The sequence below is a fragment of the Pan paniscus genome, chromosome 19, assembly GCF_029289425.2.
Source record: "Pan paniscus chromosome 19, NHGRI_mPanPan1-v2.0_pri, whole genome shotgun sequence".
Lineage (NCBI taxonomy): Eukaryota > Metazoa > Chordata > Mammalia > Primates > Hominidae > Pan > Pan paniscus.
The window spans coordinates 73,076,364-73,097,838 of record NC_073268.2 but is presented as its reverse complement, the minus strand read 5'-3'; the positions used below and the strand labels follow the sequence as shown (position 1 = coordinate 73,097,838).

The window sequence follows — 21,475 nt, the reverse complement described above, 5'->3', positions numbered from 1 at the left end:
AGCCTTGAACTCCTGGGTTTAAGCAATACTCCCACCTCAGCCTCCTGAGTAGCTGGGACTACAGGCGGGAGCCACTATGCCCAGCTTAAGAGTTCTTTGTATATGTTGGATAAAAGTCCTTTATCAGATAGAGAGTATATCTCTGCCCAAAAGGGGTGTGGGACATTCAGACATTACCAGGAACTGATGGGAAAAGAGTAATTGGTCCCACAGACAACATAAATCAGGTGTAAAAATTTCTGACGAGAGGGGTGCCATTTACCCCTATTACCTCACAGGATTTAGGGGAAAGTTGCCCAGGGGAGGTAAACACGGAGCAGGCTGCTCCCAAATCCAATCAAAAATTCACTGTCCTACCTGCTACATTTAAGGTTGCCCTTGTCTCTGTCCCTTTGATGATGATGTTAGATCTGAGAGCCAGTCAGAGCAGAAAGCCATTCTGCTCAAAGCCATTATTGGATCGGGGTCTGTGGGGGACTTTTGGCTCTTGGGACAGTCCCTTTTTTAGTGGCTGAGCTTTTGGCACAGGGGTCAGGCCATGTGGCCTTTTTCCCATTTGGCCCATTGGGGCACTTTGTCCTCCAGCAGCCTGGCTTTCCGCACAGATAGCGATTAGCTGGGAGGGTATTCTCAGGGCAGCCTAGAGTGACTGGCAGACTTGTAAAGCAGCTAATAATTGAGCGTGCCTCTTGTCTTTCCGTTTCTTCTTCTCCCTCTCCCTGTTCTTATTCTGGTCTCAGTTATAAAAGACTGAGGAAGCTAATTGGAGGATTCTGAGATGGGGACCGTAGATCTCAAAGCCAACCTTTTGCAATTTTTTTCCTGGATAAAAGTCCTTTAGTAGATACGTCTTATATAAATACTTTCTCCAAGTCAGTGGCTTGTCTTCTCATTCTCTTGATCCTAATACATTTTTAGCTTTAGGAGACAGAGTGAACAACATTTTAAAAAATGTAAATGGAAGCTGGGCATGGTGGCTCACACCTGTAATCCCAACATTTTGGGAGGCCACGGTGGGCAGATCACTTGAGGTCAGGCATTTGTGACCAGCCTGGCCAATATGGTGAAACCCCATCTCTACTAAAAATACAAAAATTAGCTGGGCGTGGTGGTGCGTGCCTGTAGTCCTAGCTACTTGGGAGGCTGAGGCAGGAGAATCACTTGAACCGGGGAGGCAGAGGATGCGGTAAGCCGAGATCACGCCACTGCACTCCAGCCTGGCGATAGAGCAAGATTCCGTCTCAAAAAAAAAAAAAAAAAAAGTAATTGGAGACAGGGTAGTGCTGGATTAACCAAATGGTGGATATGATCTAAGTTTAGGGCATCAGTAGAAAGGGGAATAAAAGCCACGAGAAACACAAAGTTTTGAAAGACTCTGATGTTGGCTGGGCGTGGTAGCTCATGCCTGTAAGCCCAGCACTTCAAGAGGCTGAGGTGGGAGGATTCCTTGAGGTCAGAAGTTTGAGAAAGCCTAGGCAACATGGCAAAACCTTGTCTCTACAAAAAATACAAAAATTAGCTGGATGTGCTGGTGTACGCCAGTGGTCCCAGCTACTCAGGAGGCTGAGGTAGGAGGATGGCTTGAACCCAGGAGTCGGAGGTTGTAGTGAGCCAAGATCATGCCACTGCACTCCAGCCTGGGTGTCAAAGCAAGTTTCTGTCTCAAAAAAAAAAAAAAAAAAAAGAAAGAAACAAGGTTTAATAACTGTTTAAAACAAATATAATAATATAATACTGTAGGGTTACTATAGATGCAGACGTTAAATACAACCACAGTAAATGGACAAGAACAGCAAAAGAGAGGGTAAGTGAAATTTTAATGTAATAAGGTTATCATATTTTATATGAAATAGTGCAATTTGATTTATTGATTTATTTATTAGAAATAAGGTCTTGCTATATTTCCCAGGCTGGTCTTGAACTTCTGGCCCCAAGCAATCCTCCCAACCTCGGCCTCATTGTACCATGGTAACTGTAAATAGACTGCTAAGTTAGAGAAGCATGTTATCATCCTTAGCACAACCACCATGAATATAGTAACACAAGGAAATTTGGGAAAGTAAAACAATATGTGGAAATTAAACAACATACTCCTAAGTAGCCAAGGGATTAAATAAGAAATCACAAGGGAAATTAGAAAATAGTTTGAGATGAATGAAAATGAGAATATTCCATACCAAAACTCTTGAAATGCAGTCAAAAACATGCTTAGAAGGAAACGTATCACTATACATACCTATATTACAAAAAAAGAGGAAAGAAAAAAAGAAAGATCTCAAATCAATAACCTCAAATCACCAATTTTGTTGATAAAATCCAATACCCTTTCATGACTAAAACACTCTATAAAATCAGGAAAAAAGACTTTCTCAACTTAATAAAGGGCATGTAGAAAAGAAGAACAAACTAAACTCAGAGAAACAAAAGGAAGGAAATCATAAAGATTATGGTGGAAAGAAAGGAAATAGATAATAGAAAAACAATAGAGAAACTCAATAGTGTCGAAAGTTGGTTCTTTGAAAAGATTGATAAAATTGACAGAACTTTAGCTAGATAGAACGAGAATAAAAAAGAAGACTCAGATTACTAAAATCAGAAATAAAAGTCGTGGCCAGGTGTGGTGGCTCATGCCTGTAATCCCAGCACTTTGGGAGGCCGAGGCGGGTGGATCACAAGGTCAGGAGTTCGAGACGAGCCTGTCCAAGATGATGAAACCCTGTCTCTACTAAAAATACAAAAATTAGCTGGGTGTGATAGCGCACGCCTGTAGTCCCAGCTACTTGGGAGGCTGAGGCAGAATTGTTTGAACCCAGGAGGCAGAGGTTGCGGTGAGCCGAGATCGTGCCATTGCACTCCAGCCTGGGCGACAAGAGCGAAACTCCGTCTCGAAAAAAAAAAGAAAAAATAAAAAAAATAAAAGTCAGGATATTACTACTGACCTTACAGAAGGAAAAAAATATTATAAAGGAATACTGTGAATAATTGCATACCAACAAATTAGATAACCGAGATTAAATGGACACATTCCTGGAAACTCAAATTACCAAAACCAACTTAAGAAGAAATAGAAAACTCGAATAGGCCTATAACAGGCAAAGAGATTGAATTAGTAATCAAAATTCTTCCCTGAAAGAAAAGCCCAGGACCAGGTAGCTTCACTGGTGAATTATGCAGATATTTAAAGAGAATTAACATCGATCCATCACAAACTCTTCCAAGAAATAAAAGGATAGAGAACATTTCCCAATTCATTCTTTGAGGCCAGTATTAGCCAAAGACATCACAAGAAAAAATTACAGAATCATATCCCTTATGAATATAGACACAAAAATTCTCTACAAAATACTAGCACCAAATTCAGCAATGGATAAAAAGCATTTTTTTTCCATAATATACACCATTATACACTATGACCAAGTGGGATTTACCTCAGGAGTGCGAAGTTTTTTCAACATATGAAAATCAGTACAATTACACCATATTAATAAAAGAGTAAAAACTCATAGTTATCTAAATAGATTCAGAAGAAGCATTTGACAAAATCCAACACACTTTAATGATAAATATACTCTGCAATTTAGGAGCAGAAAATTTCTTCAACCTAATAAAGGGCATCTATAAAAAACCCATAGCTAACCTCATACTCAGTGGTGAAAGACTAAAAAATTTTTCCCTAAGGTGAAGAACAAGACAAGGATGTTTCCTATTGCCATTTATGTTCAGCACTGTACTGGAGATTCTAGCCAGAACAACTGACCAAAAAGGAAATAAAAATAAAAATTACAAGATACAAATAAATTAAAAAATAAAATATTGGAAAGGAAGAAGTAAAACTATTTCTACTTACAGATGACATAATCTTGTATGTAGAAAATCCTAACAAATTAACACATAACAACTATTATAAGTAATAAACTAGTCCAGCAAAGTTGCAGGACACAAGATCAATATACAAAAATCAATTATATTTCTATGCAATAGCAGTGAACAATCTGAAAATGAATTAAGAAAACAATTCCGGCCAGGGGCGGTGGCCCATGCCTGTAATCCCAGCACTTTGGGAGGCTGAGGCAGGGGTATCATTTGAGATCAGGAGTTTGAGACCAACCTGATCAACGTGGAGAAACCCCATCTCTACTAAAAAAAACAAAAAAACAAAAGTAGCCAGACGTGGTGGCGCATGCCTGTAATCCTGGCTACTCAGGAAGGTTGAGGCAGGAGAATCACTTGAACCCACCAGGCGGAGGTTGTGGTGAGCCAAGATTGCGCCATTGCACTCCAGCCTGGGCAACAAGAGTGAAACTCCATCTCAAACCAACAAACAAACAAAAAAGAAAACAATTCTATTTACAATAGAATCAAAAAGAATATAACACTTAGGAATAAATTTAACAAACTAAGTGCAAGAATTGTACACCGCAAATTAAAAAAACTTATTGAAAGAAATGAAAGAACTAAATAAATGTGAAGACATCGCATGTACATAACTCTGAAGACTTAATATTGTTAAGATGGCAATACTCCAAATGACTCCTCAAATTGATCTGCATATTCAACACAATCCCCATTAAAATCTGAGCTGGAATTTTAGCAGATATTGAAGAGCTGATGTTAAAATTCAACAGGCCCAGAATAGCTAAAACAATCTTGAGAGAGAAGAGCAAAATTGAAAGACTCACATTTCCTGATTGCGAAATTTATCACAAAGATATAGTAATCAAGACTGTGGTGCTGGCATAAGGAGAGACATAGACAGAATAGAATTGAGAGTCCAGAAATAAGCCCATGCATTTAGGGAGAATTGGTTTCAGCCAGGTTGCCAAGATATTTCGACTGGGGAGAGTATAGCCTTTTCAACAAATGGTGTTTGTATAACTAGATGTAAAAGAATGAAATTGGACCCCTACCCCACACCATATATAAAAATTAATTCAAAATGGATCAAAGACCTAAATGGAAGAGCTAAACTATAAATCTCATAGAAGAGGCCAGGTGTGGTGGCTCATGCCTGTAATCCCAACACTTTGGGAGGCTGAGGCAGGAGGATTGCTTGAGCCAGGAGTTTGAGACCAGCCTGGGCAACATAGTGAGACCCTGTCTCTATAAAAAACTAAAACATTAGATGGATGTGTTGGCAAGTACTTGTGGTCCCAGCTACTTGGGAGGTTGAGCCCAGGAGGTTGAGGCTGTAGTGAGCTGTGATCACACCACTGCACTCCAGCCCGGGCAACAGAGCAAGACCTTGTCTCAAAAAAAAAAAAAAAAAAAAAAAAAAAAAAAAGGCACAGGATTCCAACAGACATTTTTTCCGAAGAAGATATACAAATGCCCAACATACACATGAAAGGTTGCTAAACATCATTAGTCATTGTCATTGGGAAATGCTAATCATAACCATAATGATGTAACACTTCACACCCACTAGGAGAACTATACTAAAAAAGATGGACAATAACAAATGTTGCAAAACCGGAGCCCTCATATACTGCTAGTGAGATTATAAAATGGTACACTGGCTTTCGAAAACAGTTGGCAGTTCCTGGAAATGTTACACACACAATTACCACATGACACAGCATTTCCACTTAGGTATATGTCCCCATGAGAACGGAGAACACATGTTCATACAAAACCAGAAATGTTCATAGCAGTATTCTTTATAATAGTCAAAAAGTGCAAACAACCCAAATGTCCATCAATGGATGAGTGGATAAACAAAATATGTGATATATCTATGACTGTAGCCATAAAAGGGCCAAATATTAGGTAGCCATAAAAGGGACAAATTACTGATACAGGTTACAATATGGATGAACATTGAAACATGCTCAGTGAAAGAAGCCAGGCGTAACAGAACATGTTTGATTCCATTTATATGAAATGTCCAGAATAGGCAAATCCATATAGACAGAAAGTAGATTAGTCATTGCCAGGGGCTGGGATACAGAGGTGAATGGAGAATAACTACTAAATGGGTATAGAATTTCTTTTGGAATAATGAAACTGTTCTGGAATTAGATAGTGGTGATGGTTGTACAACCTTTTGAACATACAAAACACATTAAATTGTACACTTAAAAATATGAATTTTATCATATATGAATTATATCTCAATACAAAATATAATGTAAAATACAAAATAATGGGAAAAGTCTGTCAGTAATGAGCCAGGTTAAAAAAAAATAATAAAGGAATAATAATAATATGGCAATATTACAATCTTTTGGCCATAAATTCATTAAAGAAAATGAACAAATTCCTTGAAAAAGACAACTTACCAAAAACTGACACAAGAAGAAATAAAAGCCAGGAAGGTAAAAAATAAGTAAAAATAAACAAAAGAAGAAACAAAAATTCTGAATATTCCTATAACAGTTAAAAAAACTGAATTAGTAATTTAAAACCTTCTTATGAAGAAAATTCCAGGCCAAGATAGTTTTTTTTTTGTTTTTTTTAAGGACACATGACTGTGACTCAGCCTCAGGAGGTCCTGACGTCATGTGCCCCAGGATAGCTTTAATAGAAGAGAAAGTTAAGGAAATTTCCTAGAAGGCAGAGCAAAAAGACAAAGAAGACCAGTTCAAGAGGTTCAGAATCCATGAATTCTATCAAACATTTAAGAAATAATGCCAATTTTACACAAGCTCAGAAAATACAGGAAAGAACAGTTCTCAATTCATTTTGATGAATACAGCATGACCTTGATAGCAAATCCTGACAAAGATATTACAAGAAAATTTTAGACTACCATCCCTCATGCACACAGATGTAAACACCCTTAACAAAACACCAACAAATCAAATCCAGCAATTTATAAAACAATAATGCATCATTACCAAGGGGGTTTATTTCAGGAATGCATGGTTGGTTTGATGTTTCATTTGTATAATTCACCATATTGGCCAAATCAAGAAAGAAAAAAAACTATGATCAGTGTTGTTTAGAAAAGTATTGATAAAATAAAGGAGAGTACCTCAACAACAAAATGATCATAGTTATTATGGAAAAGATAGAAACTTTGTTAGAACTCTTTACACTTAATTTCTGGTTAAGAATAGATTTTTGTTTGCTTGCTTGTTTTAAAATTTCATCATGTGGGGGCATGGGCACCATAGTCTTTTCCATATCTCAGGAATGATAATCCTAGGACTTTGTCTCTAGCCGTTTGTGTGATTGTAGGTCATTTAGACTTCTCTGGTCATCTTTCAAATGAGAAAAGGAACAGATGTCCTTCATAAAGTGTTGAGGACTGGAGCACTGGGTGTTAGAACCACACCCACAATCTGACCTTAAATTATATGAATTGTCATTGGTAGAAATAATTGGCAGATTATATTTGCAGACAAATAAAGTTTATTACTCCACCTAATTTTCCTAGCCTACAGATGCAGAGTGAGAATCTGATTAAGATAGCCAGCCATCTGCTGGATTAGGCCATATAGCTCCCTTTTGACTAGCTGGGTCATATTTGACTTGACAACATTGTTCTACTGTGGTTACTGATGATAAACACACCCTCCAGCCCTGGGGACAGTCCCTGGACCTCCAAAGCCCATTTGAGGATTAACACTCATGATGCCCCAATCCTGCCTATATTACTGTAATTTATGTGTGTTTAAACAAAACAAAACAAAACAAAACAAAACAAAAAACACAAAAGAAACAAGGCACCACCCAGCACGGTGGCTCATGCCTGTAATCCCAGCACTTTGGGAGGCCAAGGTGGGCGGGTCCTGAGGTCAGGAGTTCAAGATCAGCCTGGCCAACATGATGAAACCCCATCTCTACTAAAAATATAAAAATTAGCCGGGCGTGGTGGTGCGTGCCTATAATCCCAGCTACTCGGGATGCTGAGGCAGGAGAATCGCTTGAACCCAGGAGGTGGAGGTTGCAGTGAACCGAGATGGCGCCACCGCACTCCAGCCTGGGCAAGACAGAGCGAGACTCCGTCTCAAAATTAAATAAAATCGCTGGGATTTACGTGTGTCCTTCCTTCCTTCCTTCCTTCCTTCCTTCCTTCCTTCCTTCCTTCCTTCCTTCCTCTCTCTCTTTTTGGTGGAGTCTCACTCTGTTGCTGAGGCTGGAGTGCAGTGCCACGATCTCTGCTCACTAGAACCTCCGCCTCCCGGGTTCAAGTGATTCTCTTGCTTTCCTGCCTCAGCCTCCCAAGTAGCTGGGATTACAGGCGCCCGCCACCATGCCTAGCTAATTTTTGTATTTTTAGTAGAGACAGAGTTTTCACCATGTTGACCAGGCTGGTCTCAAATTCCTGACCTCAAGTGATGCACCTGCCTCATCCTCCCAAAGTGCTGGGATTACAGATGTAAGCCACCGTGACGGGCTCATGTGTTACATTTTTATTCTACTACATCCCATGAAGAAGGTATTATTGGGATTCTTACTGTCCAGATGAGGAATCCATACCCCTAGCAGGACCTGACTTCTCCCCATATTTCTCTTTACTGCTTTATGCTGTTGTCTTCTTCCTGTTTTAGAAGGCAGGCCCATGTTTGACTCACATCTTACTCATTTAGCACTCAGTCTGTTGCATGCCTATTGCACAGTAGGTCTTAGTAAATATCTACTGCATGGAATTTGATAAAGTATGGCCCTCCTATTCATCCTCATTGGTCTAACAAGCCCTTCTAAACCAACCAGCCTGGAAAGTGAATTCCACATTCTGGCATGAATCACCAGGCCACCTCACCCATGATAAATAGGTCAGAGGGGATTTCACAGTGTTTCCTGGAAACTGCTCCACTCCTCCCTTTGGAGGCAGCATTTTATGGTAGGAAACTCCTGGCTTTGGAAAGCAGATGGGCTGTGTGCCAATGTCCATTCTTAGACACGTTATTTAGTTTCTCTAAGCCTCAGTTTTCTCATCTGTAACTTTTTTTTTTTTTTTGGTGAAATGAGATTCTATGCATAGCTTTCATTTCCTATCCCCTCATCCTTCTGTCTTCCTCCTCTCTGTGCAAACAAGATGTGGGACAGGCCCATGGTGGCTCACGCCTGTAATTTTGGCACTTTGAGAGGCTGAGGTGGGAGGGTTGCTTGAGGTCAGAAGTTCAAAATGAGCCCAGGCAACGTACAGAGACCTTGTCTCTACAAAACAATGTTTTCAAAAATTAGCTGGGTGTGGTGGCACGTGCTTGTATTCCCAGCTACTTGGGAGGAGTGCCGCACCCTAGGCAACAGAGCAAACCCTTGTCAAGAAAAAGAAAGAAAGAAAAAGAAAAGAGAAGAGAAAAGAAAAGAAAGAAAGGGAATACATAAAAGGTAAATGGTAAAAGGTTTTAGGGGAAAAGGAGTCTGCAGAACAAGAATTAGGGGGACCAGGAGTGAGTGACAATGGGGAGGTCAGCGATCCTGAGCTACAGTCCCAGTCCTGCTTTGCATAAATTGAGACTCTCATTCCTAAAATGGACTGGCAGTCTTGCAGGGGTTTATAAGGATTATAAGAGATAACCATGTGACTTATCTAGCACACAAAAGTACCCCCCCATAAATAGTAGCTATTACAAGGTAATCTAAGACATTTACCTTTTCCTCATTTTGCTACTCACTCTGTCCCCAAAGCAAACTCCAACTAACTCCTTCCAAAACACCATCCTTCTCTTTGCCACCATCCCCCCTCTTTTGAACACTTCTACTCTCCTGTCCACCCATATGTCCTGCAGTCAAGCCAGAGGAGGGAAAACAGAGCAAAAGAAAATATTAAAGGAAATAAGTTTAAATCAATAACTTTGAGAAAAATATTTAAGTTCCAATATTGTGTGTGTGTGTGTGAGTGTGCGCGCGCGCGACAGAGAGAGAGCGAGCGAGCGAGCGAGCGAGCGAGAGAGACAGAGAGAGAAGGAGAGAGAAAGCCTTTGTTAAACTGGGTAACTCCAAATCCCGGGAAAGTAGAAATGGGAATTTTTATAAAAGCATGATACATCAGTAGAATGGAAAGAAATCACCAGGTTTAAATTTGAGTGTGTGACTACGGCCTCCAGTCTTCCGGGATTGTATGTCCGCATGTCCGAGTCTGGGAAGAGGAAAGAGAAAGGATTAAAAAAAGAAAAAAGAAGAAGAAAAAAAGCACTGTGGTTTAACAGTTCCTTTTTTTTTTTTAAAGGTTGGCCCACAATATAACCAGCGCTGCTAGCGGGGACGGTGGGGACACCTCTGGTCTCAGATGAGTGCTGGGAAGGAGGGGACTTGCTCCGAGCGCAAGTTTGTGCGGAAGCGCGGCTGGACCTGGGCTCTGAATCCGGGGGTCCGGGGTTCTGCACCCAGGCGTCAGCTTCCTCATCCGCAGAGTGGCCCCCAGAAGCCTCCGGGTGGTCGCGAGGATGCTCTAAATCCCGGGGGCTAAGGCCGAGCCCGGCGTCCCGCGCCCAGCCCGCGGGAGCTCTCGGGGATCGGAGCGCGGCCGACCTTCGCCAGCTCATGGGCGACTGACTGCGGTGCCCGCAGGCTCCCGGGAGTACCTCGCGAGGCCCGCCCAGTCCTCGCCGCCCGCCCCCCCGCACCCCACGTGACTTCCTGACGGCTTCAGGGACTGCTCCTCTCGAGCTAGGTTTCGTTTCCTCGGCGGCCTCGGAGCGCGGGTGCAGCAGTTGCGTCCCGACCCCTGGGAGAGCCATGGCAGAGCTGTGCCCCCTGGCCGAGGAGCTGTCGTGCTCCATCTGCCTGGAGCCCTTCAAGGAGCCGGTCACCACTCCGTGCGGCCACAACTTCTGCGGGTCGTGCCTGAATGAGACGTGGGCAGTCCAGGGCGCGCCATACCTGTGCCCGCAGTGCCGCGCCGTCTACCAGGCGCGACCGCAGCTGCACAAGAACACGGTGCTGTGCAACGTGGTGGAGCAGTTCCTGCAGGCCGACCTGGCCCGGGAGCCACCCGCCGACGGCTGGACGCCGCCCGCCCGCGCCTCTGCACCCAGCCCGGATGCCCAGGTGGCCTGCGACCACTGCCTGAAGGAGGCCGCCGTGAAGACGTGCTTGGTGTGCATGGCCTCCTTCTGTCAGGAGCACCTGCAGCCGCACTTCGACAGCCCCGCCTTCCAGGACCACCCGCTGCAGCCGCCCGTTCGCGACCTGTTGCGCCGCAAATGTTCCCAGCACAATCGGCTGCGGGAATTTTTCTGCCCCGAGCACAGCGAGTGCATCTGCCACATCTGCCTGGTGGAGCATAAGGCCTGCTCTCCCGCGTCCCTGAGCCAGGCCAGCGCCGACCTGGAGGTAGGGAATGGCCTGCTGGGTGGTGCAGAGGGGCCACCGGGGGCCTCTCTGCCACACTCTGGACGCCCTGGGGAGATGGGCCTGAATTCGAGGCCGGGGCATCTCCAATGTCAGAGTAGAAAGGGGCTGGGAGATTATATAGTCCCTTCCCATCATCCATGAAGACAGGTTAGGTTGCTTGCCATAATCCTGTCATTGTCTGATGGTGTTTATTTTTATTTTTTTGAGACAGGGTCTCGTCCCTCTCACCCAAGCTGGAGTGCAGTGGCGGAATCACAGCTCACTGCAGCCTCGACTTCCCGGGCTTAAGGGATCCTCCTACCTCAGCCTCAAGAGTAGCTGGGACCACAGGCTCGCTAATTTTTTGTAGAGATGAGGTTTCGCCATGTTGCCCAGGCTGGTCTCGAATTCCTGAGCTCAAGCGATCTGCCCACCTCGACCTCCTAAAGTGCTAGGCTTACAGGCGTGCACCACTGCGCCCACCATCTGATGGTGTTTAGCAGAGGGTTTTGAATGTCAACTATGAACGTTGGAAGTTACCTCTGTTCCCTCACGAAGTCCTGGTGGCACCCAGGAGGTGGATATGATTTAGTTTCATTTTACTGTTGAGGATACTGAGGTCCAGAGAAATGAACTTAGCCTGACCTAATGCAGTAAATAGCCACGCAGGCATTGTGACCCGGGTTGGTTCGATTTCATAGTTTGCATTTCTCCCCATGGACCAGCCTCGTATCCAGGTCCGTAGAGTCCGGAGCACCAAACAGTCCAGGAAGCTTGAGGTCATGTAAGCAAAAGCCTTTGGTGGGCCGGAGAGTTCCTGTGATCAGGAACGGTTGTTATTAGAGGCCTAAGAGGGAGGGTGGGCAACGTCCCAGTAATCACTGGATCAGAGCCACAGGAAGAGCCAACACTCTTGCACCATAGTGTCCTCCGTCCTGGCCGTGTGACTTTGAGCATGGGGTTTGGCCCCTGGACCTGGGTCCTCACCAGTATAGTGAGGCTGTGGGACTAGGTGGATTCCTAAGGGCCTTTCAGGTCTGCAATGTTTTTAGGTGGTTTGGGGATCATACCTTCCCCTTGTGGACTCAAAGCAGAGGCTGAAATCAAACCACCTTTTGTTACATCAGCCTAAGATCCAAAGCATGGCCTGATTTCATTTCATTCTCACAGCACCTTCAGGGAGAACAAGACCCGTCTTCGTGTTGTCAGAGGAGACAGTAGCCTGAGCAAGGTCAGAGTTGGGGGTCTGCATCCAGCTTTGTGTAGCATATAAACTTGGCTTTTTTTTCCTTTTCTTTTAGAGACAGGGTCTTGCTATGTTGCCTAGGATGTTCTTGAACTTCCGGCCTCAAGGGATCCTCCCATCTCAGCCTCCTGAGTAGCTGGGACTACAGGTGTGCCACCATGCCTGGCTCTAAACTTGGCTTTTTAGAGACAGGATCTTACTCTGTCACCCAGGCTGGCGTACAGTGGGGTGATCATAACTCACTGTAATCTCAAACTCCTGGGCTCAGGTGATCCACTTGCCTCAGCCTCCTGAGTAGGTAGTACTACAAATGTGAGCCACCACACCTGGCTAAGTTTTAAAAAATTCTTTTGTAAAGACGGGATCTCACTATGTTGCTCAGGCTGGTCTTGAACTCCTGGCCTCAATCCTTCTCCCATCTTAGCCTCCTGAGTAGCTGGAACTACAGGTGTGCTACCACGGGGCCTGGCTATAAAATCAGATTTTTTTTTTTTTTTTTGAGTTGGAGTCTTGCTCTGTCGCCAGGCTGGAGTGCAGTGGTGCGGTCTCGGCTCACTGCAACCTCCACCTCCCGAGTTCAAGCGATTCTCCTGCCTCAACCTCCCGAGCAGCTGGGACTACAGGCGTGCGCCACCATGCCCAGCTAATTTTTGTATTTTTAGTAGAGACTGAGTTTCACCATATTGGCCAGGCTGGTCTCGAATTCCTGCCCTTGTGATCCACCTGCCTCGGCCTCCGAAAGTGCTGGGATTACAAGTGTGAGCCACCACGCCCGGCGCATATATATACATTTTTTAATCTTTTCTTTTAGAGACAGGTTTTCACGCAGTCACCCAGGCTGGAGTACAGTAGCATGATCATAGCTCACTATAACCTTAAACCCTGAACTCAGGTGATCCTCCTGCCTCAGCCTCCTGAGTAGCTAGGACTACAAGCACGCAACACCACACCCAACTAATATTTTAAAACATTTTTTGTAGAGACGGGATCTCACTATGTTGTCCAGGCTGGTCTTGAACTCCCAACCTCAAGGGATCCTCCCACTTCAGCCTCCTGAAGTGCTGGGATTACAGGCGTGAGCCAGGAGCCTGGCCTAAACTCTGCTGTTTAATCCTAACAACAGGCCTTCCTCTGCCAACACCTGCCCCCCTGTCCTGACTTGCTGAGTCCTGTAACAGGTCTGCTTTTTGAGCCCTGCTACTGCTGCTCATCACTGTTGGCAGAGCCAGTCTCAGCTGGGCAATGCCCTTAGCCTCAGGGGCCGGGTTGCCTTGGCCACTGGTGTGGGCGGACTTGAGACTCTGGTGCCTCCCATGTGGAAGACCGGAGTCTCCAGTCTGTGAAGGGATCCTCAGGATTTCAAAAAGTCCTTTACCTTTGATTAGGGGATTATTGCTGCTACCAAAGTTTTTGGGTCACTTTCCTTTGGTCTGGAGTTGTGTGGGCACCATTCATGATGAGGGTACTGCCACATGTGTTTGATTAATGGTGTATCAAATCTTTCAAAATATAGGGCTCAGGGTGTAGTGCTATGAGCAGCTCTTGAAAGTGAAGCAGTTGGCAGCCTTGGGGTGTTCTGAGGTCTCTTCCTGCTCTGAGGCCAGCAAGGCCGGATGTATGTAGGCCTGGTCTTTGGCCCACACCTTATCTTGGCCACTGTTAGAGGCCAGGTCGAAGGGCAGTGTCACAGAGGTCAAGTTTGAAACATCATGAGCAGCTTGGGCTTTTCGGATTGAGTTAGTGTGGCCTTGGTCCCTGCCTCCAACCCCTACATGTGACTGTCACTGGGTTGTTCAAATCCAGATTCAAGATCAGGTTCCGCCCAGAATATCTTGGGTGGAGTTGAAGAGTCTGGGAAGTGGAAGAGAGGGCCAGAGTATGTTGAGCCTGCTAGTTACGGGAAGGAAATGTTTTTTTTTTTTTCTAGAAATCTCCAGCATGCTCAGTTTGGGCACGTGTCTATGATTTTAATATTGGGATCTTAGCTGTGCCAGTTACTAGTAGTGTAGCTGGGGCAAGTCACTGAATTGTTCCGTGCCTCAGTGTCCTTGTCTGTAAAGGCTGGGTAATTCCTACCTCATAGTGTTGTTCCTAGCTTTAAGTAAGTTAATACAGGTAAAGCACTAGAACAGTGCCTGGCATACAGTAAGTGCATAATAAATACTAGCTGCTGCTGTTATGGTGGTGGTGATTTTCCTTCCCATTTCTGTGCCCCAGTATTTCATCTGAGCAGGGAGGTAGGAGACTCAGATATTGATTTTGAAAATTAATTGAAATCAGATGAGGATATTAGCTTCCTTCATATACAGTTTGCCTTTGTTTCTGGAGGTGGCTAGGACTGAGCAGATTTGCAGTTGGGCTTCAGCCCCTGTGAGCTACTTCATCTTTTTTTTTTTTTTTTTGAGACAGGGTCTCACTTTGTCACCCAGGCTGGAGTGCAGTGTTGCCATCTCGGCTCACTGCAGGCTCAACCTCCCGGATTCAAGCGATCCTCCTGCCTCAGCCCCCTAAGTAGCTGGGACTACAGGTGTGCACCACCACACCTGGCTAATTTTTGTATTTTTAGTAGGGACAGGGTTTTGCCATGTTGCCCAAGCTGGTCTCGAACTCCTGAGCGCAAATGATCCACCTGCCTGGGCCTCCTAAAGTGCTAGGATTACAGGCATGAGCCACTGCGCCTGGCTGGCTGATTCATCTTATTCCCAGCCCTTGGTGGTCCCAGTCTGCAGTGAGCCTTGGACTCTGATTTCTGTCTCCCTGCCCTGTGAGGCTGACAAAGGCTCCCAGCCTTGTTCTGGGATTGGCAGATGCCTCTGGAGAGAACATCCTAGATATCAGGCTTATCTCTCTGGGCCCCCTTCCCCCTTCTCCTGGACCTTGACTTCTTAATCCTCTGCTTGATTGGCTCTCCAGCATCTTTTAGCAGATGTCCCCACTGCCCCATTATTTGGACTGCTTTCCTGGCTGTTTGCAGTGGGAGGATTGGTCTGAGTGGCCCCACCTGCCATTACCGAAGCAGCTGTCCCAGCTCGTTCTGTTCCTGTGTGAGCTTGGCCACCTTTCTGTCCTCCTTGCTTGAGTTTCATTGGCTGTAAAATGGGTAATTAGAGAAAAACTCATAATAATATAAGCTGGCATTTAGTATGTTTTTCCTAAGATCCAGGCATTGGGCTGAGTACTTACATTGTTTCAATTAATCCTCCCAATAGCCCTGTGAGCTGGGGACAGTTGTATCTATTTTGTGTCCAAGAAAACTGAGGTGAAGGACACAGTTGCACAGCTGGGAGTTGGGACTGGAACCCTGGTCTGTACTGTCCTCTGAAAAGGATGAAGGGAGGTAGTAAGTATTAGAATGCTTCAAAAAGCTCCAAGCAGGCAAGACTCGGGTGGAGTGGAAGAGGAAGGAATCTGTCCTGTGGGATAGATCCAGGGATGGCTTCTGGTGGGGCTGGGCTGAAGAGGTGCCTTCTCAACCTCATTTGTTTTCCCTGCAGGCCACCCTGAGGCACAAACTAACTGTCATGTACAGTCAGATCAACGGGGCATCGAGAGCACTGGATGATGTGAGAAACAGGCAGCAGGATGTGCGGGTGAGTGGCAGGGCTCTCCAAGGCCAGCCCTGCCCTGTGGCTTCGCTCAGCTTCCACGCGGGACGGGCGTGGCTCTGACCATGACAAGGCTGGTGTTGGGTGCACTCACAGTGTCCGGATGAAACATCAACCTTGCAAAGCATGCAGACAGCTGTGTCTGAGAGAGATCCTTTGCAAACCCAAACCAAAAATTACCTATAAGCCCAACTGTGGGGGAAATCATTATAAATTAGGATTAAAAAGTAGTAATTCAGAAAAATGGTTATGATATAAAGTGGGAGAAAAAGAGGAAGCAAAAGTATATACCTCATAGGGTTGCATCTATTTACAAAAAGGAAGTATATTAGTTTCATAGGGCTACTGTGAGAAATTGCCAGAAACTTGGTGGCTTACAACAACAGAAATGTATTCTGGCAGAGTTCTGGAGGCCAGAAGTCCAAAATCAAGATGTTGGCGTGGCCACACTCCCGAACTCTCTAGGGGAGAACCCTTCTTTGCTTCTTACAGTTTCTGGTGGCTCAGGCATTCCTTGGCTGTTGACTGCATCACTCTGATCTCTGCCTCTGTCTTCACATACCTGTCTCTTCTTCCCTTAGTGTCTTCCATCTCCAATAAGAACCCTTGTCATTGGATTTAGGGAGCACCTAGGTAATCTACGATGATCGAATCTCAAGATCCTTAATTGCATCTGCAAAGACCTCTTTCCTAAGTAAGATTACAGTCACAGGTTCTGGTATATGGACATGTCTTTTGGGGGCCCAGCATTCAACCCATTACAGAGAGCATGGAAAGAAACTGAAAGGGAATATTATAGAAGGATCATAGTGGAAGTGTTGGAGTGGTAAATTAGGAATGGTTTTGTTCCCCCTGTTTTTCAGATTTTCAATACGTTTAAATTGCTTTTAAATGGAAAGATCAGATTTTTACCCTTTTTCAGAGCTGCAGCACCAGTTTTATTGCAGCAGTTATGGTTTCATTAGATGAGATCTAGGTTAGAATACCAGCTCTGTCACATACTAGTTTATGTCGCTTTGGTCATGTTGACAGATCTTTGAACATTCGTTTCCCAATTTGCACAATGGAATCACAAGTTCTTTCTGAAGATGACTGTGAGACAAATGAAAGAATGCACGTGAAAGTACCTGTATTTGTTAGAGGGCAGGCTATACTGCTGTAACAAAGATACACCAGAATTCAGAGGCTTAAATATGATCGAAGTTTATTTTACCAACTGACAGTCCAAACCCACACATGAGTAACCCAGACTAAGGGTTCATGTGATCATTCAGGGATTAAGGGTTCTCCCTTCTTATTACCCTACTATTCCACAAGGTATTGGCCCAACCTCTTTGGTTGAAGCTGGATTACCATTACATCTTTGTTCTAGCCTGTGACAAAGGGACAAAGAGGAGGTGGAGGACAACAAGCAATTTTCCTTTACACAAGTGACACAGTGTTGCACACATCACTCCTGGGCATGGGTCACTGGAAGGAGTTTTGTCACATTGCCTAGTCTAGCTGCAGGGGAGGCTGGGAAATGTAGTCTGAGTAGCCACACGCCCAGATGAAACTCCAGGGATGTTCTCTTACCAAAAGGAAAAAAGGGAAAATGAACACTGGGGGACACTTGTAGTCACATTAGAAGTTGCACAGTTGAAGATTGGCAAAGAAGGCTGGGCGCAATGGCTCACGCCTGTAATCCTAGCACTTTGGGAGGCCGAGGCGCGTGGATCACCTGAGGTCAGGAGTTCAAGACCAGCCTGGCCAACATGGCGAAACCCCATCTCTACTAAACATACAAAAAATTAGCCGGGCATGGTGGTGCATGCCTATAGTTCCAGCTACTCAGGAGGCTGAGGTAGGATAATTACTTGAACCCGGGAGGCAGAGGTTGCAGTGAGCCGAGATCATGTCATTGCACTTCAGCCTGGGTGACAAGAGTGAAACTTCATCTCAAAAAAAAAAAAATATTGGCGAAGAAATATTTGAATTCCTCTTTTCCAGTCTACTGTCCTTCTTGTGTGTTTTTCTCTTTGTTATGTTTGATTCTGAGCTATTGTCTTAGTCTGTTTTCTGCTGCTATAACGGAATACCACAGACTGGGTATTTGCAAAGAAGAGAAGTTTATTTAGCTCAAAGTTCTGGAGGCTGAGAGGTCCAAGAGCATGCTTCCGGCATCTGGTGAGGATCATCCATAGCGGAAGGATGGAAGGCAGGAGAGCGGGACAGGAAAAAGGAGGTCAAACCCCTGTGATAAGAATATGAATCCATTCATGAGGGCAGAGCCCTCGTGATCTAATCACCTCAGTGGCAATTAAATCTCAGCATGAGCTTTGGAGGAGACATTCAAACCATGGCAGCTATTGAGGCTACCCAAGATGTGAAACAAAATTGCAGCTACTAAAGCAGTGCTGTCCAGCAGAAATACAGTAGGAGTGCAGATGTCATTTTAAGTTAATTTGAATAGTACATGAGATTTATTGTATTTTATTTATCTATCTTTTTTAGGACAGGTCTCACTCTATCACCCAGGCTGGAGTGCAGTGGAACAATCATAGCTCACTGCAGCTTTGAACTCCTGGGCTCAAGTAATCTTCCTGACTGAGCCTACTCCCCTTCACCACCCCCACTCTCCAGGAATACAGTCCATCTAATTTTTTTTTTTAATTTTTGTAGAGGAACAGTCTCTCTATGTTGCCCAGGCTGGTCTTGAACTCCTGGCCTCAAGCGATCCTCCTGCCTCGGTCTCCCAAGGTGCTGGGATTATGAGCATGAATCACTGCACTTGACTGAGATTAATTTTAATATTATAGTTTATTTAATTTGGTATATCTTAAATATTATTCTTTCAACATATCATCAATTTAAAAGTTTTAAGATATTTTACATTCCTTTTTTTGGTGTGAAACCCTTGAAAGCCAGTATGTATTTTACACTCATGGCAAGTCTCAGTTTGGACTAACCACATTTCAAGTGCTCAGTAGCCACATGTAGCAAGTGGCTATGTTATTGGAAAGTACAATCCTAGAGCATGATATTCTCTAGAAATTTTCCAGAGCTGTGTCCTGACTTTTTGTTTTGTTTTATTTTATTTTATTTTTTTGAGATAGCGTCTCGCTGTGTCTCCCAGGCTGGAGTGCAGTGGCACGATCTCGGCTCACTGTAACCTCTGCCTCCTGGGTTCAAGCGATTCTCCTCCCTCAGCCTCCTGAGTAGCTGGGACTACAGGTGCGCGCTGCCACAACCAGCTAATTTTTGTATTTTTAGTAGAGATGGGGTTTCACCATGTTGGCCAGAATGGTCTTGATCTCTTGCTGACTTTTATTTTTAAAAATTGCCCATGAACCACCTTTAGCTTAAGAAATAAAATATCGCCGATGCAGCCCCTCCCATCTGTCTCTCCCTTATTCTATCCCTCTTCCTCTCTTCCAGAAGTAACCACTCTCCTGAATTTATTTATTCATTCCCACGTGTTTCTTTGTGCATATAGCCATTCTGTTGGTTTCTAAGCTTTATTGAAAGAGCATCATATGGTGGATCTTCTTCTGCAAGTTGTTTTTCTCTCATGGAGATTATCCAGGCATAGCTCCAGTTTATTAATTTTCATAACTGTTTAATATTCCATCCTATGAATAGCTCCCAGTCTTTGCATCAAGTCTTCTTCTGATGGATGTTCAGGTTGATTCCAGGTTTTTGCTACTTCAGACAATGTGAACATTCTTATGCGTGTCTCAGGGGCAGGTGGCTGCAATTTTTTGTAGCACATATTCCTAGGACTGGAGTTGCCGAGTCATAGCCTATGAGCACCTCCAAATTTATTAGATATTGCCAAGTTGCTCCCCACAGTGGTTTGTTCTCCCACAAAGTACAGGTAAGAGTTCCTGGAACTCCACATCTCACCCACGCTTGGGGCTGCAGCCTTAGCATTTTTGCCCCTTTGATGGGCGTCCTCTTACCTTGGCCCTCTCAGATGACTGCAAACAGAAAGGTGGAGCAGCTACAACAAGAATACACGGAAATGAAGGCTCTCTTGGACGCCTCAGAGACCACCTCGACAAGGAAGATAAAGGAAGAGGAGAAGAGGGTCAACAGCAAGTTTGACACCATTTATCAGATTCTCCTCAAGAAGAAGAGTGAGATCCAGACCCTGAAGGAGGAGATTGAACAGAGCCTGACCAAGAGGGATGAGTTCGAGTTTCTGGAGGTAGGTCACCACGAGGCATTGTTGAATTTTTTTTTTTTTTTGCCTGATGTCATGCTGTTGATGATAGGGCCCTCAAGGAGCTGGAGTCTGGAAGAGGTCACTGGAAGCATCCCTGAGACACACGTTGTATTAGTTTTCTGAGCTGGGCAACAACTTACCACAAATGTAGGGGCTTCAAAAAACACATATTTATTCTCTCAGAGTTTCTCTGGCTCAGGAATCTGGACATGGCTTTATGGGTGGCCTGCATAGGGTCTCACCAGGCTACAGTCTGCGAGGGATGGCCAGGCTGTTTCCTTTGGAGCTCAGGGTTGTCTTCCAGGCTCATGTGGTTGTTGGCAGAATTTAGTTCCTTATGGTTGTAGGACTGAGGCCCCCCGGAATTTCCTGCTGGTTGTCTCTCAGATTGATAGCTGACTTCTTCAAGGCCAGCATGAGAATTTCTCCTCTAGAAAGATGCAATCCCTCTTTTAAGGTCTTTTACCTGATTAAGTCAGGCCCACCCCAGATAATTGCCCTTTTGATGAACTCAAAATCAATCGATTTGAGATGCTAATTACACCAGCAATATTCCACCCCCTTTGCCACATGACATAACCTAATCACAGGAGTGATATCCTATTTCATTCACCGTCCTGCCGATACTGAAGGGGAGGGCATAGTATAGGGTATGTACATCAGTCGGGGTCGGGGGCTTGAGGGCCATCTTAGAATGTTGCCTACCACACACACTCCACCTCTTCCTCCCATCCTTCCTCCAGCAGCTCCTGGAGGTGTGTGTTAGTAGTCCCTTTTGCATTGCTATAAAGGAGTACCTAAGACTGAGTTATTTATTTATTTTATGTATTTATTTTGAGATGGAGTTTCGCTCTTGTTGCTCAGGCTGGAGTGCAGTGGTGTGATCTTGCTCACTGAAACCTCTGCCCCCAGGTTCAAGCGATTCTCCTGCCTCAGCCTCCCGAGTAGCTGGGATTACAGGCGCACGCCACCATGCCCAGCTAATTTTGTATTTTTAGTAGAGACGGGATTTCACCATGTTGGCCAGGCTGGTCTCGAACTCCTGACCTCAGGTGATCCACCCACCTCGGCCTCCCAAAGTGCTGAGATTACAGGTGTGAGCCACTGCGCCCAACCAGACTGAGTAATTTATAAAGAAAAGAGGTTTATTTGGCTCACAGTTCTACAGGTTGTACAAGCATGGCACCAGCA

General features: G+C 44.7%; 1 protein-coding gene across 2 annotated transcripts in view; it reads left to right on the top strand.

Annotated features, from left to right (window-relative positions):
• Window positions 1-301: 301 nt before the first annotated feature.
• TRIM25 (tripartite motif containing 25) overlaps window positions 302-21,475 on the top strand; it is a 36,238-nt gene continuing 15,064 nt past the window's right edge. Inside the window, exons 1-3 of one of the 2 annotated variants that reach the window (XM_003817406.5) lie at window positions 302-11,226; window positions 15,967-16,062; window positions 20,033-20,266. In XM_003817406.5, coding sequence (XP_003817454.1) covers window positions 10,630-11,226; window positions 15,967-16,062; window positions 20,033-20,266 — 927 coding nt within the window. In that variant the 5' untranslated portion in view covers window positions 302-10,629. The remainder of the gene's footprint in view (window positions 11,227-15,966; window positions 16,063-20,032; window positions 20,267-21,475) is intronic. The other variant, XM_063598777.1, reaches the window with a different exon arrangement.